The sequence below is a fragment of the Crinia signifera genome, chromosome 4 (genome assembly GCF_055691185.1).
Source record: "Crinia signifera chromosome 4, ASM5569118v1, whole genome shotgun sequence".
Lineage (NCBI taxonomy): Eukaryota > Metazoa > Chordata > Amphibia > Anura > Myobatrachidae > Crinia > Crinia signifera.
In genome coordinates this window covers 152,897,395-152,923,238 of record NC_139220.1, presented here as the reverse complement: position 1 = coordinate 152,923,238, position 25,844 = coordinate 152,897,395, and the positions used below count along the sequence as shown (strand labels likewise).

The 25,844-nt window shown below is 43.1% G+C and overlaps 1 protein-coding gene across 1 annotated transcript in view; it reads right to left on the bottom strand.

Moving 5' to 3' along the window:
* CAPZA2 (capping actin protein of muscle Z-line subunit alpha 2) overlaps positions 1–25,844 on the bottom strand; it is a 43,859-nt gene that overhangs the window by 3,898 nt on the left and 14,117 nt on the right. Inside the window, exons 2-9 of the mRNA XM_083182795.1 lie at positions 15,913–15,976; positions 10,889–10,940; positions 8,897–8,960; positions 5,643–5,849; positions 5,424–5,503; positions 4,872–4,950; positions 2,699–2,770; positions 1,937–1,999 (exon numbers count right to left, since the gene is read on the bottom strand). Coding sequence (XP_083038921.1) covers positions 1,937–1,999; positions 2,699–2,770; positions 4,872–4,950; positions 5,424–5,503; positions 5,643–5,849; positions 8,897–8,960; positions 10,889–10,940; positions 15,913–15,976 — 681 coding nt within the window. The remainder of the gene's footprint in view (positions 1–1,936; positions 2,000–2,698; positions 2,771–4,871; positions 4,951–5,423; positions 5,504–5,642; positions 5,850–8,896; positions 8,961–10,888; positions 10,941–15,912; positions 15,977–25,844) is intronic.

Genomic DNA, 25,844 nt, shown 5'->3' with positions numbered 1-25,844 from the left:
CCTATTCTTTCCTTTCAGAATTATCATGAAAAAAAATGCAAGTTTGCAAAAAATTATTTTGCTTATTCTTTTGACATAGTAAAAGATATCTACCCAAAATTAACAAAAAGGTGTTTTTTATTTGTTATTTTAGCAAAAAGCTGTATTCTCTACATACCTTTGGTATAAAAAAATACTACAGAAAAATTACTTTAAAAAAAAATCTATTTTCTAACTACTTTAAATAAAATGCTTAGGGGGGTATTCAATCTGGAGCTTGCTCGACCGCCATGACCCTGTCCCGTTCTTGGCCAGCTCCACTGAGAACACGCAGACGGGATTCAAGGACCCGCCTGCAGCAGGACAAGAAAGGGGGCGTGGCCGCGAGTTGCGGCTGGGAAGAGGCGAGCTGCAGCCGGCAGCTCGTCTCTTCCCGGCAGAACGAGCCCGACAGCTTGTGAAGTGAATACCCCCTTAAAATAAGAGTAATAAGAGGTTAGCCAAACCAGTTTGAAAAGTAGACAACAAAGTATCAAATGTGGAAACTCCTGAGTTACTGAACTAGATAGGGGAGGTGTGGTAGTAAGAAGCTCATATGTCTGGACTAAACACTTTCTGCTGTATATTGTGTTAATTGTCCAGTTTTAAAGCAATATGGGTACTTGTGTAGTTTCATGGCGCCGTGCTACTTCCGGGTGTACGCTCGCCACGAAATATGTCAAAAAAAGTAACTTAACTCCATGCCAACATGGATAGTTCATACCTCCACTATCCATGTTGGCATGGAGTTGATTTTAAATAGCGTAGCGAGCCACCGAGCCCGCAGCGTGGGCGAGCGAAGCGAGCCCCGCAAGAGGACTCAGACGCACGGTGCCATGCTGGCGCCGTGAAACTACACAAGTACCGCAATATCAAATAAGGAAGCACATTCATTGAGAAAGCAGACATCAACTGTAAAATCATGCAAAAAAAAAAGTGGGACTCTATCCGGATTTTTAGTTTTGATGAAGTTGTCAGGATCTCAAGGGTTAAATTCCCCTTGTTCTCCAAATAACCTTGAACAAATACGTCTCTCTCACTCACTTAAAAATGGGCCAGAAAACTGTACAAAAATAAGGAAGTATGCAAACAGTACACACTGGGATTCTTCAAAGCGTATGTCTCTTCAGGAGTTTTAGCCTCTGTATTTAAAGATTTTAATATTACATCTAAAACCAGGTGTATTTTGTATTTATTTACTCCCACTGGTAGAAAGAGCCAAAAATTACCCCTTTCACATTGCACAAGTAACGACGTGAGGTGTGAAAGAGCCTTCTAAAATTACCCGGGTCCAGCAACCAAGCATTTCGACCCAGGTTAAAGAAGTGTTAATCCTGGGTCAGACCTGGGTTGCTGTGCATGGTCTACACGTAACCCAGTTTGAGCGACCCGGGTCCCATTCACACTATAGGGAGGAGGAAGCCTTAGCTCCAAGCACTGCCTCCTCTCCAGCCCCACGATGACTGTCTGTCACCACGCCCCCTCTCTGACATCAGGGACCCGGCTTATTGCCGGGTCACTGGGATTCTCACCTCGCAAATGCTGGGTCACTCCCTTTATGGACCAGTGTCCAAATCCTGGGTGCGACCTGGCATTTACGATGTGAAAAGGGTATAGGTCAGCCTTGAATGCTCCACTTATACCCCTCTCACAAATAACCGCTGTTCATGCCGGGTCGACATGCAGTGTGAAAACCCCCAAAATGAGCAACCCGGGTAAAAAAAAAAGGGTTAAACATGTGTTGCAGTGTTTAATGGGTGACCCGGGTTTAGTGTGAATAGGTCTGACCCAGGTTTGCCATGTGAAAGCAGCATCAAGGAAATTACCCCATTGTGTCTTTAGCTGCGGATAAAGATTCACTCAAATGCAAGCATTCACTATACTTTTTCAGTTCCATCAAGTTACAGCAGATGCATACCTGGTACTCGTTCTCAGCATCCTCTACAATTTTAATGAACTCCTTTGCAGTTTGAATTTCATTCTGAATGATAAAGATATATTATGAAATAAGAGCATATTATGCAAATAAATCAGGTGCACAATACTTGTAGCTGACTGATGGCTGTAGCTATTATGCCATGACCCACTTTTGCTAGAACAACATTGAATAACCCTGACAGCCTCCAGCCCAAAAATGTCAATTGTAAGGTTGCTCAGCAGAGTCTAATTTACAAACAATACACAAGAAGATCAAAATAGGAAAATGTAATTTACTAAATAATCAGATCTGCAATTGGCTGTTATTTTCAGCTATGTGTTTATGTCTATAAGCACAGTAGGATTTATTTGGCAGCTGTGCAATCAAATTCAGTGTCTTGGCATTCTCTTATCACACTGAATCAAACACTCACAATGAATGATTATTCAGACATAATCACTGGCATTATATAGCTAAAAGCAAGTTGTTCTTTTCAACTGTTAATGACTGAATATTAGTCATCTCATGTTTTTCAGGCATCAATTTCATAAACTTTTTGTTTTCAGCAGGCTATGGTATTAGATTTGTTTTCTTTGATAAGTGCACCAGCAAAACAAATCTACCCACCCCCAACCAGCTCATATACCAAATACATTCACCCAGCTACAAAAACAAAAAAAACTGCAGATAGTAGAATCAATTTAACTACAGTAAGACAATATTTATATTTCTGGCTTCTAAGTAACAAAGTAACATACTTACAGACACAGTAAGTGACTCTTCAACATCTTTATGGCTCACTAGCTGTACATTGCCATCTTCATAATAATGAACCTATATGATAACAAAAGCAGGATTATGAAGCAAGACTGTGTTAGAGCAAGAACACAGTTGAGCAGTGGAAAAAGGTGGTGTAAATTCAGCAAATTACCGGATTGAAAAGCTTTAACCCGGTAATTAGTATCTTGGTGTGAAAGGGGTATTAGGCATGTGTAAAGGGTGTACACACGGGGAGATTTTGACTAATGGACAATTTTGACTAAGCAATTTAGGGAGAGATTTTGTCTAGATGCACAGGAGATTTTGACTAAGCGATTTTGTCTAAGCCAGTGGTTCACAAACTTTTTCAGTCCAAGGCACTCTTTGGGTCTCCATGACTTTTTCAAGGCACTCTGGTCATCTGAGGGCCCGATTCAGACCTGCAACAGGTAAACGCCACCCGCTGAGCTCAAATTACTCCCCATCGAATGATTTTCCCCCTGCCTGCAAGCACTAAGTCTAGACTTACTCAGCGCTGTGAAGGCCACAGGGAGGAGGCCGCTGACCTGATGTCAGCAGCCCTCTCTTCAATGGCCGGGGAATGCCTGCGGTTTCTGAGGAAATCCTAGAAAATACATAGTTATGGCCGCAGGGTATCAATCACCCTGCAAGAAGCCAGTGGAGGCAGTCTTTATACGTATAAAGTACCATGCACATGCGCAGTCGTCTGAGAATCGGTCATGTGAATTCGCAGTACAGGTCTGAATTGGGCCCCAAGACCCAGTGCAAAAAAATAGCAACATATACAGGTGTTAGAACAAACAGGCTGTTTGTTCTAACACCTGCATACTATATGTTGCTATTTTTTTGCACTGTATGACCTGATGAAAAGACCATTGGGGTCTCGAAACGTCGTCATGGACTATGTCATCTGAAATTATTATGCACTTTATAATACAGATCAAAAATTGAAAAAAAAAAAACCCATTGAGATACCTTGATAAAGGGGTTCGCTAACCCCGAAGCGTTGGATCACTAAAGATTTATTTTTCACACTAACACCTCCAGAGTGCCTCTGCCTGTTCATTGGATTATTGTTATATTACTTTCACGAGAGGGCCCCGGGGCAGGTGAACATCCCCAGGGAAACTGCCTGTTTATTGGATTATTGATATCTAGCTATCTATCTATATAGATATATATCTATATATAGCACTGTTTCTTGAATACAGTGTGGTCCTTATATTGCTGATGGCTCTTGCAGAGACTGAAGCAGCCATGCTGTCACAGTGTCCGTCAGTAGTCCAGTGTCCTCTGTACAGCCATGAGCCGGAGGACATGCTGCGGGCCGCTGACCAGACAGCTTAACTGAGGAGGAGGATGCTTCAAATCTCATCCCGACCGGCCACAGTCCTCCACACAGTGGTTGGAGGGAGCGTCGTCCTGCCCCAGAACACACTGAGCATTTCGGAATGAGCGGCGTGACGTCATGCCGCCGCGGGCAGCCGCTCATTACATATGCAGGAAGAAAGGGCTGGCTGGTGCTGGACATTCAGGCAGTGTATGTGGCAGCGGCAACCCTAGCTGTCTGTACAGCCAAAGCGGCTGTCCCAGTAATCTTCTGCGCGGGGCGTGTGCCGGCGGCTGTCTGTGTGCACTGCCAAGCACACTGGCTGTGGCACCCGTCACAGCGCCGCGGCACCCCAGGGAGCCGCGGCGCACAGTTTGGGAACCCCTAGTCTAAGCACTGATAGTCTATTATCTAGGTCAAAACTGCCTTGCCTGCACAATCAATCTATGCTAAGCAATTTCTGCTAGACAATATTGACGAAGCAGGAGAAAAATAGGGATATTTTGGCTAACCTTCTAGGAGATTTTGACTATATAGTCAAAATCTCCTGTTAAAAGTTCTCCGTGTGTACACCCCTTAAGTACAACAAGAACGGCAGGGGTCAGTTTTCAATAACGGAGGGGGCGATTTATATAAGGCACAGCAAGTTGAAATGGAAAGATTATCTGAAAAGTGCTGATTATGTTGAATAAAAAAATAAAATAGTTTGGGTGATTCATATCAGACAAAGCAAAGAAAAAAGGGGGATACAAAGCAATTTTACAGTAGAAAAAAAAAAAAAGGTTAAATACCAAAATTAACAAATCCAGCAGAAAATGAATGTACCTGAATTTTTAGAATGCCCACCACCTTTGTAGTAGATTGTGTAATTGTAAATTTCCATTCTGATCTCCAGCGCCCATTCCTGCATGAAAATAAAATAGATTAGCAAATATGTGTTAAGATTTTAGTTTAAGAATACTGAACTGGCTTCAGTATATATAAATGCTATATATATATCTATATCTCTCAACACTGGTGACATATGGGTATTATCCAACACACACCCACAGAGAGGACCAGCACTCCCAGCAATATTTCAACAGTGCACTTAGTGCGTAGTTTAATTAAAGGTTCAAATGCATGAGGCTAATACTCAACAATCCTGGAGCACAGCGTGGCTGAAGACAGCAGTGGGCAAATAGAGTCACCACAAGAGCCCTTTATATATATATATATATATATTTATTTATTTATTATAGCAGTTACGCGATTGAGCAATTGACAACTTTACTACAGGCTGAAGAATCAAATATAGTAGAGATCATTAATAAATACTAACCAGTTTAGAATTATTAACAATAATATTAATAGCAACAACAACAATATATTACTTACCAAAAGTTTTTGGCTTGAAACTGATGGCTCTCTATACATGCAATTATTGTTTGCTGTCCATCAATCGTTTTGCCATAAACCTGTACAAATGAAGTGGATTCAGCCAATGAAAACTAAAATATTTATTAATGCTGGAACAAAAAAGCCCAAGAGGGGTCAGCCAATATTACAGAACATTTTATTAAATCTGTAAATTGAAATAAAGTATTTGAAACGTACAGTGCTAACGCCATTTGGATAATGGTCTTTAACATAGGATCTCACTGCCGTGTCGACAACATTCCTCCATGACTCTATGGCATTTTCTCCTTCATAAGGCCTGGGGTCACTGGCCTCCTTTCTTAAGTGATCAAATTTATAAGAAACTTTGTTTTTTGGATCCAAAAACCTTCCGTTACCAAGATCTCCATGCTCTGTTATTAATACCTACCAAGAAAAAAACACAATACGAATTCTGTCAAACCATGATACTCTAAACAGAACAGAACATTGTTTTTAAAGTGAAACATGAACCAAGACTACAAAATTCTGTACTTGTGTAATAGCATGGCAACCGGCTACGCTACGTTTTCAGCGTAGGCTAAACTACGCTGTCAGCGTAGCCCAACGGCTGCCTAGCCTAGAGACTCCGCGGCAGCCCGGTTAAGTCCCCGGCGTCCAATGCCAAGCCTAGTGAGCACATCTCACACAGCGCAGGTAACCGCCAGGTCCCCTGCGCTGGCAGACGCCGGCGGAGAGGGGGATCATGTGGGCGCCGGCAGAGAGGTGCTCCATCTGACATGCAGGTGCGTTTCAGACGCTCCTGCGTCTCAGTATTATTGCGGCAGGGTACGGGAATCCTGCCCGTGTCCGCTTCAGAGACAGTCTATTTTAAACCCCCACTATCCTCACCAGCCGGCGAGCGCAGCGAGGGGACGAGTTACGTGTCCAACCAACCTGTTCATACCCCCACTAATCATGGCGGTGTGGAGAAAGCCTGAAGCGTGGCGAGCGCACCTAGATTACTTTACATGTATTCTGCTGCGCTCGCCACGCTTCAGGCTCAGTGGCTCGCCAGACTTTTTAAAATCAACTCCACGCCGACGTGGATAGCGGGGGTGTTTCAGGAACACATATCTGACAGGGACACTGACTACACTGGACGCGGGAACACTACGCTACTTCTGACAGGGACGCTGACTATGCTAGCGGGAACACTACACTACTTCTGACTGACTACGCTAACTGCGCTGGCCGCACGAACACTACGCTGATTCTGACAGAGACGCTACGCAAACTACGTAACGGGCACTGTGCTACTACACAGGTACCCAAAATTCAACAGCAAATTTAGTAAAGATGAATGGAAACATTTGGTTATAGGACCTAATTTCTGTGCTGGCTATATTAAGTATAAAATTCCTCCCAGAGATATTCTGTTGATGAAAACCCTCAAGCAGTAGCTTGTGGGTGCGACTTAACAGCATAGAACAGTAGTTCCAAAACTGTGTGCCGTGGGGTGCCTCGGTGCCTTGCAGGGGTGCCTCGGGTTAGTGGACCAGGACCAATTCATATGAATTATTGCCAAAGTAACAGGTAAAAAAAAATGTTTTCACCCAGCACAATGAGAGATCATTAAATAGATTTAATAACCACATGGAAGTAGGATTCGGAGATCTTGGTTACAATATATGGAGACACCTTTAGGTCTTTGCACTCCTTAAAATGAATACAGAATAGCAAATATGTTCATTCAGAAATGTTATTAGTAGCAACTGGTTAGTTTTATTCCATTAAGTTGCAAGAAGTTATTAATATATGTTAAAATTTCAATAGAAATATATATTTTAGCAAATATACTTTTAGTCTGCTGTCTTAAAAGGTTCCATTGGGTGTGCAAGGGGAGATCGAAAAGTGATTTGGTGATTTTAGATATTAAGATATTTAATGCAGAGCCTAAATCTGAGGACACACTATACAATGTTTACCAGGCACGATATCTATGGCTGTAAAGCCGCTATGGGCAAGAACATACACTGGCAGAGATGCAGCAGTTAAAAAATTAGAAAACTACAGTTTATGCTCTTAGTAAAGGATAGCTAAAACAGGCTTGTGCTAATATTTTATGGCAAATGTGAATGCTTAAAGTTTATTTCTAGCTACAAGAAGAAAAGAGTAACTGTGCCAATTGCAAACCATTTACTAATACAGACACCAATACTTTTGCATTTGTGACTAGCTTATTCAGGAGACAGAGGGGTGGCCTGTGGAGATTTCAACTATAGCTAGAGCAGTGAGCGGGGAGGAGGAGATGACGGCTCCCTTCCACACACCAGCAGGACTCTGACGTCAGGTTTTAACACAGGGGAGACTGTGGGGAGATATCTTACCGCTGCTGGTTTCCTCAGTAATGGTCCAGCAGGAGAGGGACAGGACGCCGAGTCCGCAGCTGCAGGGGGAGAGAGGAGGTTCGCAGCCGTTGTACCCGGCAATCAGCTCACCGGCGAGACTCGTGTATCACAGGGGTAGACTTCGGGGAGGTGTATCACCCGCTGCTGGCTTCTACCGTAGTGCTTCGGCAGAAGGTGGACAGGACACTGAGTCAACGGCTGCTTCAGGGGGAGAGAGGAAGATGGCGCCCAGAACACAGGCGGCACCTTCAGCACTGAGATTCTGGAAGAGTAAGGTGGGGAGCCGGGGACGGTATGCCTCTTACCCACTATTATCTCCGGGGTCCCATGTGATGTTTTGGGGCAACGTGGTTGACCCCAAATGTCAATAGGGGTAAATGGGAGCGGAGAGCTCATATAAAAAGCTGCCTGCTCCTAGGAACGCCCACAGGAAGTCCCTCTATTTCTGTTATTTTATTATTTCTATTATCTATATGATCACATGGCTATTTTCTCTTTGTGAAGGCCTCCTATAAATGTATTGTAGATATGTTCCTCAGTGATTGTGGAAGGAGCACTTGGTGACTTTGGGCTGTACTACTGAACATGTGTCCATTAGTGTAGCACTGTCAGATAAGAGAACACAAATACCGCCATGTAGAGTCATGCATAATTGGATGCATCAACCCTTATACCCAGAGAGGGGAACTTAGGTGGAAGTGGTGTTCCCACATAGGCAAAGTTCAGCAAGGTTGTGGTTACACAAATGTAACCCATACAGGCCAGCACAATGTGGAAGTACAACCTCACACACATGCAGCTACATTGCGAGATCAGTACAGTTTTGAACACGTGACACCATTATAACAATGTACATGGCACTCTGATTTATTTGGTTACAACTTTCAAATTATTGTTGATTACATACATATGCATCCTCCTTAAGGCCCTCTCCAAACCACATTGTTATCACATCCAAAATGTCAAACATTTAAATCTACAAAGTTATATTTAAAACTTAAATTTCAAATGCACTAAACTAAGGAATGTTCTTGGGGAATACATATAGCAGGTTAACATTGTGCTATAGATACGTATGCATACCTGATCTTCATACCCATCAATTTTTACTGGTGTGAACTGATCCAAGTTGTACTGCGCAAAGGCACTAAATGTAGAAAATAAAAACATTTCAGTCATGAACTGAATGACATAAGAATAGGTTAACACATTTTTTTTTTTTTTACAAATTCACTTCTAAAAGTAAGAGGATATGGAAAGCAAATACACTAAGTATTGCCAGGCTCCAAAGTGGAGGCTGGGCTAGTACCAGGTAGCAACAAGGTCTTACATCTCAAGGTGCCTTGTCTAGGCAGGCAAGAGACTTTTTTTTCACCGACAGAGTTTATAAATTATTTTGTCCGTACTATTTTGAGGAGATGGAAGCCACAACCACCTGTACCAATACGCTCCCTGATTTATGCAACAGTCATCAAGGTCACTCTAAACAGGGAGAAATTTCACTGAACAGTGAAGCTATTCAAAAGGATTCCTTTGCAATGGAGCACCACCCAAGTAATAGTTTCATAAGAAACTAAAGAAATTGTCTTAAGTGTTCGTTGTTGAAATAAACAAGCCGCTTTTCTTGGCAAGCATAATCATGGAACACTTCTTTCTGGAAAATCTTAAGCTCCCACTGTTCTACCACCCTTCTAATTAGGTCATGGTTATTGTCATATTCGAGGATAGAAACTGAGAATTAGAATGTCTATAAGAAAAACTCCGACAGGTTGCCATACCATACCTGCATTAGCCGGGAGCCTCGCTGTTTGGGGTAACCTCGCTGCATTACTTTGATATACCACATAACTGTCTTGGGGGCCCCAATTGTGAACTTTTTAAGCTATTTAAAACTCATTAGGAATGATAAATGGTGCTCCAGCCATCAGCCCCAACTAGCCTTTCTCAATTACATGACCATTAAGAGCTGACTGGCTTCAGCACCATTGATCATGAGTTTAATTAGCAAAAAAATGTTGATAATTGGGCCCAGTTGGAAAAAAAAAAGAGGAAATGTAGAGATCTAGGGCAAGGGAACCCTTCCATAGTGGAGTTCTTCTTAAGTGAATTTGGTCAACTCTGCAAGCTGTGCGTTAGGGTTTTTCATCCAAAGAGTATATATTTTCAATGTATACTGTAATATGTACAATTCTATTGAATCTACATTCAGTACATTTTTATACTAGATCACCAATTATGTATTTAAATGTCCTAAAAGCTTTGTATCTATTTTATTCTATACTAATTTGTCATTTTCAGTTTTAATTAAAAGTCAATACCCCTGGAATCTGAGACGACTCTAAAGCTACCGTTTTTCATCTCTTCAGACTTAAAAGACAAAAAAAAAATGAGGACACAAGTTGGGCCAGGAAAGTGTAAAACCTTTGTTCTTTAACCCCTTCAGTGGCACTCCTGAAATTTTCCGGGTTATGTTAAAGTGCGCAAACCCGGAAAATTCTTGAGTGCCTCTGCCTGACCTCCCTCCTGCCAGGCAGTGCCGCTGAGATCAGTGCTGCACTCAGCTTCAGCCACTGACCTGCTCCTGTTGCCTGGATGTGTGTGGCGTGACCTTGTAACATCATGCCGCACACAGCCTGGGGCAGGGCCGGGCAGCGGCTGATAGAGTGTTTAGCAGCGCTGCCCGGACTCAGGAGTTATAGTGGTGGTTTTTTTTAGGGAGCGCTCCCCAGGAAAAAAACTCGCCCAGTGGGGAGCGCTCCCTAAAAAAAAAAAAATTACCACTGAAGGAGTTAATGTACATTCCATGTACATTTTGACTTATAATATTAACATCAAAAAGTAGCTTTATTTGATAAATAAAAGTTGATGTAATGAAGTTAGAACAGATGAAATCCAGCAAGGATCAAGGTCTTGAGAAAGTAGGCCCCTGCAGTGGCTGTAATTATACAAATCAGGTGTGCTGAGCATTAAGCACAAGCATATTACAACAGAATAGTATTTCTGAAATGTGTGCAGGATTCCTCTAATTAATGTACTTACTCTAATGTAGAATAATCTTAATGAAAGTTCACTTACTGAGCAGCACCTTCCCTGAGTAAGTTATCATTGTTAAGTAGAAACCGAACATCTGCATAAGAAATACACATAATCAAATCAGAATTATAATGTAACAGTCCATTTAAACATCAGCTACAAATGGAAAAAAAAATAGTCATTTATGTATTTGCCCAATATACCGGGTCCGTATATATTCAAGAAGAAATATGATGGTCTAAAACAGGGATTGGCAACTTTTAAGCTATCAGTGTGCCAGCTGCAATCTAGTTAAGTGTGCCAATTCTACTTTTATACAAGAGACCATTTTAATTATAGAATCATACAATTCACACAACTATAAAGTGCGGAAGTTGCAAGAGTAGTATGATCAAAGATTTGGTGGCAGCCAGTAAGACTAATACATAAACCTTGTGGGTTTGACGGTTTGGGCTTATTGGTTTGGTTTGCTATATTGAACACAATAAATAAATTGCTCTTTTAATTATAATCTATTGAGGGCTAAATTTAAACCTGGAACTAACATATTTGGTGCTAGCTGGTAAACTTTCCAAAATTTCAGTGAGCCATTAAGAATTGGCACATGTACTGACAAAGAGATGTGTTACAAATTTATAGTATTATTATGTTGACAAGCCTAACAAACTACCACCTGCACCAGAGGAGAGAGAAAGAGGAATTTCTGCTGAATAGCAAAGTTAATCAAAACCCTTAATAAGAGAAGCCCTATGTAATATTTGATGTTAATTTACGATCTGTGATTTTAGCTTCTGGAAATTAAATGGTGCCCTGTAGACTAATTTGCTAGGGAAATCAAGCTCATATATCTGATTACTTGTAGAAGTGGATATAGTACATTGTGAGTGTGTAATTAATGTTGTACATGTGCTCTCAGGGTAAGGATGTTTTACCTAAGTAAAAAAACATTTAAAAAATGCCCCATGTTTTAGGGCAAATTGGTATTCACCCTACTCAAATGGAGGGACAATTTTTCACCTAGGCAAAAAATTTGGTAGTAAAGAGAAACTTTTTAAAGCATTTTTTCCCCATGCCTTTTTGTCCCCCAAAAATGAAAAGGAATGAGCGAAAAATGCCTTCAATAGTGGCAAAAATTACCGCAATTGAATAGTCTGGTCGGATTAGCTGTTTTTTTTGCTTATGTAACAAATGGCACTTATTGAACCCCCCCATAAATCTATAAAAGTGGAGGCATTTAACCATTTTCTTGAAACCTTTCACCAAGTTCTCTAGTGACCTGACATTGCATTTAGCATTTTATTTAGATAAAAGCAGGTCCAGAAGTAAGCACAACACAACAGCTCTACTTGGAAACCAGTTACAGATCACAAAATAGAGTGCTCAATCCAGAGCCAATTAAAAGAAAAAGAGCAGTGAAAAGTCCTTGTGACAATACTGCTTTAAAAGTGTATATTGCCATGTTTACATCATTTGAAATCACATTTTATTAAAATAGTTTTATACAATTTTGTCTTTATAAATATAGGCTATGCATCTAGTCTACTACATCTAATGATGTAATCAACAGGAAGTTACCAAAAATCTGCAGATTTCACCTATAACATCACTGCATGAAATTCCACTGCAAAACCCAAGAAAATCACTTTTTCAAAGTCAGACCTTGTTACATTCCCCTCTTAGGGCGGTATTCAATGTGAATACCTGCGAGGTGCAGCGAATCCTTTTTAGGATTCGCTGCACATTCGCCATGTTCCGGAGCCAGCGGGCTCCGGTATTCAACGTGTCAGGGGCTCGCTGCCCCTGACTGGCGAATATGAGCTCCTGCGGCGAATGCCGCAGGGAGCCTGAGGACGGTGCCAGGCAGAGAGATGGAAGTCTCTCTGCCTGGCCCAGAACGTTTGTGGGGGGCAGGTGGGCTCCCCGGGTGCCAGGCAGCACAGGCTGCCCCCTGAGGGTGCCAGCAGGGGAGTGTATATTCACTATACCCGATCGTAACATCGGGTGCAGTGAATATATGAATATGTAATGAGCGGCTCGGCTCCGGCGCCCCCTGCTGGCTGCTGTGTAAAAAAAAAAAAAATTTTTTTTTTTAAATTAAATATATATTCATGTGCTTACAGCACATGAATAAAAGTAGCATGCCCCTCAGAATAAAATTCCTGATTTTTTGACACAAATGTAAAAAACAAAACACTTTATTTTAAAAGTTCACATTCCACTTCTCCATAAAAAGATAGCGATTCCTACTCGGTGAATCATGGCGAAAAAAACCTTCAAATGTATTCGCCATGTGGTCATTGAATAGGGTGATTCACCGTTTTAGTCAGAAATTCGCCAAACAGCACAAATTCGCCATAAAAACATGGCGAATCAGGCTCATTGAATACCGCCCTTAATATGAAGGGCGAATTTGGCGAATTTGTGCTGTTTGGCGAATTTCTGTCAAAAACGGTGAATCACCCTAATCAATGACCACATGGCGAATACATTTGAAGGTTTTTTTCGCCATGATTCACCGAGTAGCAATTGCTTTCTTTTTATGGCGAAGTGGAATGTGAACTTTCATAATAAATTGTTTTGTTTTTTACATTTGGTGTCAAAAAATCAGGAATTTTATTCGGAGGAGGGGCATGCTATTTTTATTCATGTGCTGTAAGCACATGAATATATATTTAATTTTAAAAATAATATATATATTTTTTTTTTACACAGCAGCCAGCAGGGGGCGCCGGAGCCGAGCCGCTCATTACATATTCATATATTCACTGCACGATCATTACGATCGTGTGTAGTGAATATACGCTCCCCTGCTGGCACCCCCGGGGGGGCAGCCTGTGCTGCCTGGCACCCGGGGAGCCCACCTAACCCCCCACAAAGGTCTGGGCTAGGCAGAGAGACTTCCATCTCTCTGCCTGGCACCGTCCTCAGGCTCCCTGCGGCAATCGCCGCAGGAGCTCATATTCGCCAGTCAGGGGCTCGCTGCCCCTGACTCGTTGAATACCGGAGCCCGCCGGCTCCGGAACGTGGCGAATGTGCAGCGAATCCAAAAAAGGATTCGCTGCACCTCGCAGGTATTCACATTGAATACCGCCCGAAGAGTGGATTCAACAACAAAAATGCAGGGGCGTGGCTTATCCAGCAACTGAGGCAGACTTTTCTACAAAGAGCTCCTGCCTAAAGGTATTTATATCTCTAGGATATTGCTGTCCCTCCTGATCCCTGTGGTGGCTTCTCTAAGTGTTTGCTGCTGTGTAGTGGTGCTGCTAAGCCTATGGGCAGGTATTGCCCATCTCTGCGGGTTATGGCCTACCCACTTGCTGCAAGCCTGTGCCTTGATTTCAGGACGCCTGCCAGGCTGAATGACCCACCGGAGAACCATGCCGGACCTCCTTCCGGCTGGGGTGGATTGACTCTCTACACCGGGACCCGCTCTTGACACAGCTGCCCGCTGCTCTGTAAGCTGGGACATGCACACTGTAGCCTGTTCGCTTTGCCGCTGGGGAGATTCATGGCCATCTTTGTAAGGTGAGTGCTGCATTATTTAGATGTATGAAGCGAGAAGTGATAAAGTGCCTGCTACATTATCACCGGCCAATCAGCTCCTGAGTCTTAAGTTACAGGCTGGGATTAGAAAGGGACAGTTATGAGATGATTGACCGGTGATAAAGTACCAGGCATTTTAGCACTTCTCCTTCCTTATCACTGCTTCATACATCTACCCCAGTGTTATTTATCAGAATAACTGTCATTGAGCCAGATATTTGACGGTGGGAAATGTATTTTGTTCTGCTATACCTTATGGTCATGGATAGTGCTATGTGTGTTAGCAAATATTGTTTTTATTATATGATGACATTTTTTCTATTGCACATTGGATTTCCTAAATTTTCAATCAAAACAGATAACACAAAAAATATTGCAAGAACAAATACATAATGCTATAGAGAGGAAAAGTTGGTACTTGTTTCCTAGAACGGCCACACCGATTTTGATCGGGTCGGTCGCATCGCATGCGATGCGACCGACGCGATGGCCCCGATTTTTACATTGATTGAAATGTGAATAGGGTCCCTGGAACCCTATTTTACATTGGATTCAATGTAAAATTCTCCCCAGACCCCAATTTTAACCCCCTCAACGACACCCCACGATTGACGCCAACCCGAAGCGTGGCGAACGTAGCGAGCCCGCGAGGGGCGGCGGTACGCGTCCTCCGACATTTTCATACCCCTACTATCCACGTCGGCGTGGAGTTGAGAATATAAAGTGAGCGAGCCCGAAGCATGGCGAGCCCCGCGAGGGGACGCGTATAACTTCACAGGTATACGCGTGCGCTCGCCACGCTTCGGGCTCGGTGGCTCGCCACACTTTATATTCTCAACTCCACGCCGACGTGGATAGTAGGGGTATGAAAAGGTCGGAGGCCGCGTACCGCCACCCCTCGTGGGCTCGCTACGCTTCGGGTTGGCGTCAATCGTGGGGTGCCGGTCACAATGGGGGGGGCGCGCATATACAATGAGAAATGGCCCATATCGGCCCATTTCCCATTTTTTTACCGATTACAATGTTAAAAATATTATCGTAATCGTGTACCTTAAGTTAAGGTACACGATTACCCCCGATTGTGGCCGTTCTAGGAAACAAGTACCGAAAAGTTTTTTATTGATTTCAGTAGCGTAGGACAGTAACTGCTATACAGTATTTCTGTTGTGTAGTACAGATGTAAAATAGCATTAATATTTTATTGTTGTTAGAAAAGTACATTTTTCATATCTCAGAGGGAATCTAAACTTCAGGCTCAGAATCTTCTCTTCCCCCCATTTCTAGTGTCACATAGAATCTCTTTCTCTGGTTTAAGCTGCACTCAAATTACTACACCTACAGCGACTTACTACTTTCAAATCATAAAATAGAAGTGACTTTTTCTCTTTTCCCTATGCATATAAGACCTTGGAAACCACTCAAGAGCACCAAGGCACTTTCAGTGCTGCCTGTACTATTTGGTCTGTAACTATTAACACAGTCATGGATGCCAAGTAGAATTTAAAATAAATAGTATCACTCACCATTAAACACTTCATTGAATTCTCCTGGTGGAGCATGAATGATGAATTTTGCTGCTACGCGCACCTAAAAAAAAAAAAACATAATAAAAAGTCAATGGGAATTCCATGAATCAGGTCCTTGCATTATTTACTTAAGTTAACGGTAGTGAAAAAGGGTGATATATCGCATAAAGGGCATATCGCTTGAGGCTATTCAATTCCAGACCCTTTTTCACCAAACATGTTTTTAACACCTATTAAGTCAATACGTTACCAGGCATTAACTCACGGAAATCGTGATAAGTTCGAAAAATTGTGTTAACAGGGCCGCGGCACTGGTTATCCACCAGTTAGAGTTTCTTTTAATGTCTGTTCAGGCATGGAAAAGTCTCTGATGAGTGCTGCCAGCAGGCTCACTTGGGGGTTATTGAATAGCCCCATGGATCAATCAATCCTAACCATATTTGGTGGGCATCAAGGAATTGGGCATTTTTAACAGGTTTAATTTCCTTGATTCCCCATCAAATTGCTGGGAATCATAGCCGCTGAGGTATAGGGGCCATAACTCCTTGGGTTTTCTACCCATTTTGTTAATAAATACCGAAATGCATGTCAAATGACTACATAGTCTTTACTCTATGCTCTAAATTCTGCTGGCGCCTATGTGGGGAGGTGGGAAACATATTTCATGTGTTCTGGATGTGCCCAGTACTGACCAAATATTGGTCAGATGTTTTTGATCTACTCAATGTTGTTCTCAGTCTTCAGCTCACCCCATGCCCCTCTTTGGCTCTACTGAATGTCATCCCTGTTTCCGTCCCTAGCCACAAACATTATGTTTTGGCCCATATTTTAATAGCTGCAGCCCTGGTACAACTTTAGAAACAAGCAGGCCCCCCTCTGATCCTGAAAGTGATCCATAAAACCCATTATGACTTCATTATGGAAACGGAATTCATACCTTACAACTGCTTGGCACCCTCCCCAATAGTCAAATGGACTTACTGGCGCACATATGTCACAGAGGGCGAAGGAGCTCAGTACTTCCCAGACCCATCCCGAGTAAGCCCCCTACAATTTAGTCTCAATGAGAAAGAAACTACCTCCCCAACATCTATCACTACCCCTGACGACACCTAATACTAACTGTTCAAACTGCAATAATCCCGTTCAATTGCTTCTTATATTGCTTGATGTGATTATTTACATTTTTATGTACAATACTGGACCCTGTGCAACCTTCACCTTTCCCCCCCCCCCCCATTGTTTCGTTTCCCTACTTCTTTTTTCTGTACCCCATTTCTATGAAAATTTTCAATAAATATCTAAAACATAATATTTAGTTTTTTTAGATACTGAAGGTTTTTAAAGAGAAAAAACTTGACATGTCATCAAGTATTTACACAGTGGTAAAATTTTACAACGTTGACAATTATACAAAATACAACAGGCACCAAGCTCATTGATGTACAGTACTATGCACCTTCTGAGTTTGCTATCATGGGACAAAAATGTATGTATTATTTTTTAGAATATAGGGCATTGTGGCCAATGTTAACCAATTCTGGGTGAATTCAATTCGCACAGTAGGGAGAAAACTGTACTTGTGTATTTTGGCGGCGCCCATCGCATCGTATACCATAACGCATGCGATGCGACGCGATGTCGTTGGTTAGTGTACGATGGCATACAATTTTCAAATTGTATGCCATTGTACATGGCATACAATGCCATACGATGCGATGCGATACAATGTTAAGCACCCTAATGGGTGCATACAATGTTAAATGCACCCCCACTATAAACGTGAACCCGAAGCGTGGTGAGCGCTGCGAGCCCGCGAGGGGCGGCGGTACGCGTCCTACGACCTTTTCATACCCCCACTGTCCACGTCAGCATGGAGTTGAGAATAGATTAGTGTGGCGAGCGCAGCGAGCCACCGAGCCCGAAGCGTGGCGAGCGCAGCGAGGGGACGCGGATACCTGTGAAGCCCGCGAAGGGACGCGTTTACCTGTGAAGGTATCCGCGTCCGCTCGCCACGCTTCGGGCTCGCCGACGTGGATAGTGGGGGTATGAAAAGGTCGTAGGACGCGTACCGCTGCGCTCGCCACACTTCGGGTTCACGTTTATAGTGGGGGGGGGGGGGGGGGGTGGCGTGGGGGTGCATTTAACATTGTATGCACCCTTTAGGGTGCTCATACGATTTTTAATCGTATAGGGGGTCAAAATCGCGTCGCATCGCATGCCATCGGGTACATGGCATGCAATGCGATGCGTTCATCGTACGATGTACATCGGGGGCGCCGCTATAATACACAAGTACCGAGAAAACATTGGGGACAAAAAATTATTATCCCAATGTTTCTTCAATATTGTTTTGGGGGCTATCCTATTAGGTTCTCCCCAGAGACAGATAATGGACCCATTTTGAATGACGAGCCAAACCTCACATTACATTTTAAGATAATGGGACTTGGGACAATGCACATTTTCACACCTTGCAAATGACAGCAAATGACACCTGTGTGAGATTTGGGATTTTTCTCACTGGAGTAATAACATGTGTTGCCATGATCAAAAGAGCTCTTCTTAAAGGATATTCTAATCATTTGAAGCAGTCCAGTCATTAACAAAGAATTCCTTGCATTGTACGTATTTTGCAATAAATGTATGCTCTCCTAATTTACAAATCTGCACATATTTGTAGTGTTACTTCTAGGAACTGTAGCGGGCAGCGCACTGCTGCACGGGGGCAGCATAAGGGTGGTGGACAGGGCCCACCGGCATCACTGTTGTGGGTGGTCCTGGGCAGCCGACGTCACAAAAAGGGCGTGCATGGCCCTGCCGAAGACACTGAGCTGCCGGCGAAAAAATAAAGACATTCTAGCATGTGGCTCTTCAAATGTTCATCTGTTTGCCGTGTGTAGCACATCCTCACGCTGTTTTTTTGTGACAGAATACTGTATACTAATCCAAAGATTTTAAAATCCATAATAATTCTAGTTTTTAATGAAATTGAAGCAATTTAAGTCTATTTATAGAATACCCTGCAAAGGTATAATGGTAAGCAATATACTACTATAGATTATTTTATTTTAACCCCTTCCTGACAGAGCCAGTTTTTGCCTTCCTGACAGAGCCATTTTTTTCAAATCTGACATGTATCACTTAAGTGGGTATAACTTTTTTTTGCTTTTACTTATCCCAGTGATTTTGAGATTGTTTTCTCGTGACACATTGTACTTCAAATTAGTGGTAAATTTGGGTCGATACAGTCTGTGTTTTTTTGTGAAAAATACCAAAATGTCGCAAAAAATTGGAAAATTTAGCAATTTGCAAAATGTTAAATTTTCTGCTTGTGAGACAAATAATCATACCACTCAAAATAGTTAATAACTAACATAGACCATATGTCTACTTTATGTTTCCATCATTATTTCAACTTCCTTGTAATTTTTTTGGACACTAGGAGGCTTACAATATGAATAGCAAATTTTCAAATTTTCAAGAAAATTTCAAACACTGATTTTTTTGGGGACCAGTTCAGTTCTGATGTGACTTTGAGGGACTTGTATGTGAGACACCCCCATAAATGATGCCATTTCAAAAACTGCACCCCTCACAGTATTCAAAACAGCATTTTGGAAGTTTATTAACCCTTTAGGTGTTTCACAGGAATTAAAACAAAGTGTAGGTGAAATTTCAAAATTTCATTTTTTTTGCAGATTTGCAATTTTAATACATTTTTCTAAGGAACACAGTAGATTTTACTAGAGAAATGTGACTAAAAATTGAGGTACTTATGTAGTAACTGGGCTGCCGATTTTGAAATCGGGTCCATCGCATCGCATCGCACCCGACCAAATCGCATGCGATGCGATGCGATGCGATGGACCCGATTTTTCCATAGGATTCAATGTTAAAATGGACTGAGTCCATTTCAACATGGAATTCAATGGGAAAAGGGGTCCTTTTCATACCCCTACTATCCAAGTGGGCATGGAGTTGGATATAAACCTGTGGCGAGCGTAGCGAGCCACCGAGCCCGAAGCGTAGCGAGCCCCACGAGGGGACACAGAATACCGTCCCCTCGCGGGGCTCGCTTCGCTCGCCACGCTTCGCTCGCCACGCTTCGGGCTCGGTGGCTCGCTACGCTCGCCACAGGTTTATATCCAACTCCATGCCCACTTGGATAGTAGGGGTATGAAAAGGACCCCTTTTTCCCATTGAATTCCATGTTAAAATGGACTCAGTCCATTTTAACATTGAATCCTATGGAAAAATCGGGTCATCGCATCGCATCGTATGCGATGCGATATCGCATCGCATCTGATTGTATGCCTTAACTTAAGGCATACAATCAAAAAATCGGCAGCCCAGATACTACATAAGTACCAAAATTGATTCCCCCAATTCTTTTGTTTTCAAAAATATCCTATATGTGGCCCTAGTGTGCACGTTGACCAAACCACAGGCTTCATAATAGAAGGAGCACCTACTTGATTTTGGAGCCTCCTTTTTATGAGATTATTTTTTAGGCACCATGTAGGTTTCTAGGCACCATAAGATGCTAAAATTTAGGAACCCCCCCACAAGTGACCCCATTTTGCAAACTACACCCTTCAGGGAATTCATTTAGGGGTATAGTGTACATTTCAAACCCCCAGGGGTTTGACCAATTTTGATACAACTGGGCTGTGAAAATGAAAAAATTTAATTTTTCATTTTCACAGCTCAGTTGTATCAAAATTGGTGAAACCCCTGGGGGTTTGAAATGTACACTATACCCCCTGATGAATTCCCTGAAGGGTGTAGTTTGCAAAATGGGGTCACATGTGGGGGGGTTCCACTGTATTGGTGCTTCGGGGGTCTTGCTAATGCGACATAGCACCCACCATTCATTCCACCACCAAATATCACTCCTTCCCTTCTGAGTCCTGCCATGCACCCAAATGGTATTTTTTGGTCACATATGAGGCATTGCCGTACTCGGGAGAAATTGGGGCACAGATTTTGGGGTGCTTTGTCTCCTTCATTCCTTGCGAAAATGAAAAATTTTGAGCCAGATCTGCATTTTTGTGTAAAAAAATGTATTTTTTTACACAAAAATGCAGTTCTGGCTCAAAATTTTTCATTTTTATAAGGTATGAAGGAGAAAAAGCACCCCAAAATCTGTGCCCCAATTTCTCCCGAGTACGGCAATGCCTCACATGTGACCAAAAAATACCAGTTGGGTGCATGGCAGGACTCAGAAGGGAAGGAGTGATATTTGGTGGTGGAATGAATGGTGGGTGCTATGTCGCATTAGCAAGACCCCCGAAGCACCAATACAGTGGAACCCCCCCACAAGTGACCCCATTTTGCTCACCAGCTTTGGGAGGGGGGCTGGCGCTGCGGCTGGTGGGAGGGGTGCTGGCGCTGCGGCTGGTGGGGGGGTGGGAGGGGTGCTGGCGCTGCGGCAGCCGGGTGGGTGGGAGGGGGGGCTGCCGGGTGGGAGGGGGGCTGGCGATCGGTGGTGATCGGTGCTGTACTTAACAGCACCGATCACTGTATATATATATATATATATATATATGTGTATATATATATATATATACACACACACATATATATATATATGCAGGGCTATTTTTGTGCAGGCTCTAGCAGGAACTGTGGCCCTTATTCTAGCTCACTCTTTCTGACAAAATATTTCTTAGATGGACAAAACCATGAGCACTGCAGGTGAGGCAGATGTAAAACCCCACCCAAATCTAATTATCTCTGCACAAGTAACACCTGCCTCACCTGCAGTGCTCATGGTTTTGTCCATCTAAGAAATATTTTGTCAGAAAGAGTGAGCTAGAATAAGGGCCACAGTTCCTGCTGGAGCCTGCACAAAAATAGCCCTGTATATATATATAATATATATATATATATTATATATATATATATATATATATATATATATATATATATATATATATATATATATATATATATAGTTCATTTTTTGTCACTAAAATTTATTTCATACTGTGCTGCGGCTGGTGGGGGGGGGTGGGAGGGGGGCTGGCGCTGCGGCTGCTGACTGCTGGCTGGGTGGGAGGTTAGGCTGCCGGGTGGGTGGGAGGTTAGGCTGCCGGGCGGGTGGGAGGACGGGCTGCCGCTCGGTGGTGATCGGTGCTGTACTTAACAGCACCGATCACCACCGATCTCTGTGTTACCGAGCGGCTTAGCCGCCGGTAACACAGAAAACGCTGCAATTGGCTGTTCACTTTTGAACAGCCAATCGCAGCGATCGCCGACCGGGGGGGGCATCCCTGGGCGACGAGGGGGGATGTCAGGGACAGCAGACATCTCCAAACTGTCACCGCGTCGAGGGGGGGATGTCAGGGACAGCAGACATCTCCAAACTGTCACCGCGTCTATAGACGCGGTGACAGTTTAAAGCCATGACGTACATGTACGTCAAATGTCGGGAAGTACTTCCCGACCATGACGTACATGTACGTCAAATGTCGGGAAGGGGTTAAAGGTTAGATAAGCAAAAACTGACAAATCATATCAATTTCAGTGTTATAAAACCAAGGCCATTGGCAAGAACCTACAGCTGTTCAGTAGCAGTGCAAAAGAGGCTGATCTTGGCCATGTAGCACTGCCAGTAAACTATTGAAGACTTCATTTTGGACTAATAAATCTAAATTTTGCATTGCTGGTTCATCATGCAGTTTTTATATGCAGTCTAGATTACAAAAGGATGGTTCATTAACACTGTGTGTGGATTACTTATTAAGCATCATCGGTACTTATGTAGTAACTGGGCTGCCGATTTTGAAATCGGGTCCATCGCATCGCATCGCATCGCACCCGACCAAATCGCATGCGATGCGATGGACCCGATTTTTCCATAGGATTCAATGTTAAAATGGACTGAGTCCATTTTAACATGGAATTCAATGGGAAAAAGGGGTCCTTTTCATACCCCTACTATCCAAGTGGGCATGGAGTTGGATATAAACCTGTGGCGAGCGTAGCGAGCCACCGAGCCCGAAGCGTGGCGAGCGTAGCGAGCCCCGCGAGGGGACACAGAATACCGTCCCCTCGCGGGGCTCGCTTCGCTCGCCACGCTTCGGGCTCGGTGGCTCGCCACGCTTCGGGCTCGGTGGCTCGCTACGCTCGCCACAGGTTTATATCCAACTCCATGCCCACTTGGATAGTAGGGGTATGAAAAGGACCCCTTTTTCCCATTGAATTCCATGTTAAAATGGACTCAGTCCATTTTAACATTGAATCCTATGGAAAAATCGGGTCATCGCATCGCATCGTATGCGATGCGATGCGATATCGCATCGCATCGCATCTGATTGTATGCCTTAACTTAAGGCATACAATCAAAAAATCGGCAGCCCAGATACTACATAAGTACCGCATCATCTTATAAAACCTTAAGCCCCATACACACTAAGCAATATATCAAACGATAAAGCTCATTTTGCTCCTTCTGAGCAATATTGTATGTTATATCGCTTAGAGCAGGCATGTCCAAACTTTTTGTCTTTCAGTTGTTGTGAAACTACACATCCCAGCATGCCTTGCTATATTTTTAGCATTTCCTTATAGCAAAATTGTGGCAAGGCATGATGGGAGCTGTAGTTTCACAACAGCTGAAGGGCCATAGTTTGGACATACCTGGCTTATAGTATACACTTCATATTGTCAACGATGCACGCTCCTGTGGGTCGTTAACTATGTCCTCCATCGTCCTGCACGTGCACCATGGCCCCCACTCACCCCCAACAGCAAGTGTGTATGCACGCCGCCAATATCGCTAGATACTATACCATCTGTCTTTTCTTTTGAGGATGCCACGCAGAAGGGTGTGAAATGCATAATGGAGGAGTGGTCGGTGTTATCCAATATCCTATGCCAAAAAAATTAATCTCTCCTTAAGATACTGCAAGCAGTAGCAAATCAAAGAAGTAGGTTTGCCACTGTGCACTGAGGTCTTGGGTTTGATTCTAACTGTGCAGAGTTTGTATATTCTCCCAGTGCTTGTGTGGATTTCCTCTGGTACTCCGGTTTCCTCCCACAATCCTAAAATATACAGGTAGGCTAACTGGCTCCCAACAAAATTATCCCTAAAATGAATGTGCGTGCGTGTACATGTGGTAGGGAATATAGACTGTAAACTTAACTTGGGCAGGGACTGATGTGAATGTTCAAATATTCTCTGTAAAGAGCTGCAGAATATGCTCTATATAAATAACTGGTAATAAATAGGATTCATCAGAAGCTGGGGGGCTGCAGTCTTTAAAGACTTGCTTACAGGAGGTAGAAGAAAAAATGTTTTGACAAAATGATTGGATTGTGCAAATTAAAACATTTTGTTGCAACTGCTTATGCAGAACATTGCTACATTGGCTCATTACCTGTAATGAAAAACAGTTTGATGTAAACGGATTGCTGTTAATCGTTGAGGCGCTACATAACAAAACAGAATACACAGTCAGAAAGGCTGTGTGAACAAACCATTTCATGTGATTTCGTTCCATTCTTTAACATTACTTACTATACAGGCATCGCAAGAACAAATTCAAAAATGGACCCCCGTTCTCACTGCTAAGGCAAATTCCCAGGTGAAGCAGTTCTACCCGGTAATTCTTTCAACACAGGTTTTTTTGCAGTGTGAATGGGGTCAACCCGAATCTGCATACCCAGGTCTCAATCCGGGCAAAAAGCAGGGTTGGAGACCCAGGAATTTCGACACGGGTTGACCCGTTCACACTGAAAAAAACAAACAAACAAAAAAAATGTTATAAGACAAATTACCGGGTCGACAAGCTAGACCCGGGAATTTGCCTAGCAGTGAGAACGGGGTATTACAAGACTGCTTTTGCTCTACTGTGTACATCTTATGCCGTGTTCTCACCGCGAGTGAGAAAGACACGGCTTTTACCCGGCATTAAAATGCCGGGGACTGACGCGCTGGACCCCCGTTCTCACTGCAAGGCAAATTCCCAGGTGAAGAAGTTCTACCCGGGAATTTGCCTTTAAACACAGGTTTTTCGGCAGTGTGAACGGGTCAACCCGTGTCTGCATATCCAGATCTCAGACACGGGTAAAAAGAAGGGTTTTACACGTGTATGAAATCCGGATATGCAACCCGTTCACACTGCCAAAATTCCTGTGTTAAAAGGAAAATTCCCGGGTCTACATGCTAGACCCGGGAATTTGGCTGCAGTGAGAACGGGGTATTAAAGATTTTATAGAATACTTGGGAGTATTCGTGTTACCTAAGATACAAATGATTGAACTTTTCCAAGTGATCTTATAATATAAATATAATATAAAGAAGAAGATTCACTTAAAATGTTTACCAGCCTGTGCAAATACATTGCATGAAATGATTTAAGGTCCATACACACTAGAAGATTTTCATTTCAAAAGACTTTGCCAAAATCTTTGATATTCACACTGGGCGTCTTTGAGATGAAAGTCGCTCAAAACAGCAGGTTTGAGCGGCTTTCAGCTTAAAGCCGCCCAGTGTGCATGGCCCGGCGATGAGCGCTGCTGCCATCTGCGCTGGGGGAAAGCCGCTCAGTGTGTATGCACTGAGCGGCTTTCCCCGCAGCGATGACAGCGGTCATCGTTGTCCATACACCCTGCGCATAGTCACCCAGTGTGTATGGACCTATAGATATATCTGTCACCAAAGTAGTGCGTACACACTGAGCTATTTTCCCCAAAGAGCAAGAGATTTTCAGGAGGCAAAAGACTTTGCTGAAAATCTTTCATATAAAAGGATATTAACATAATGGGTGGGGTTTGAATTCCAAGGGTTAGAGCAGGGGCCATATTATTCTGTGCATTTCTGTTATTAGGGCCTGATTCAGAAGTGATCGCTGGGTTGCATATATTCGGAGGCGAGCGATCAGGTAAAAGCCGCCCCACAAGGATCCGAAAACTCACCC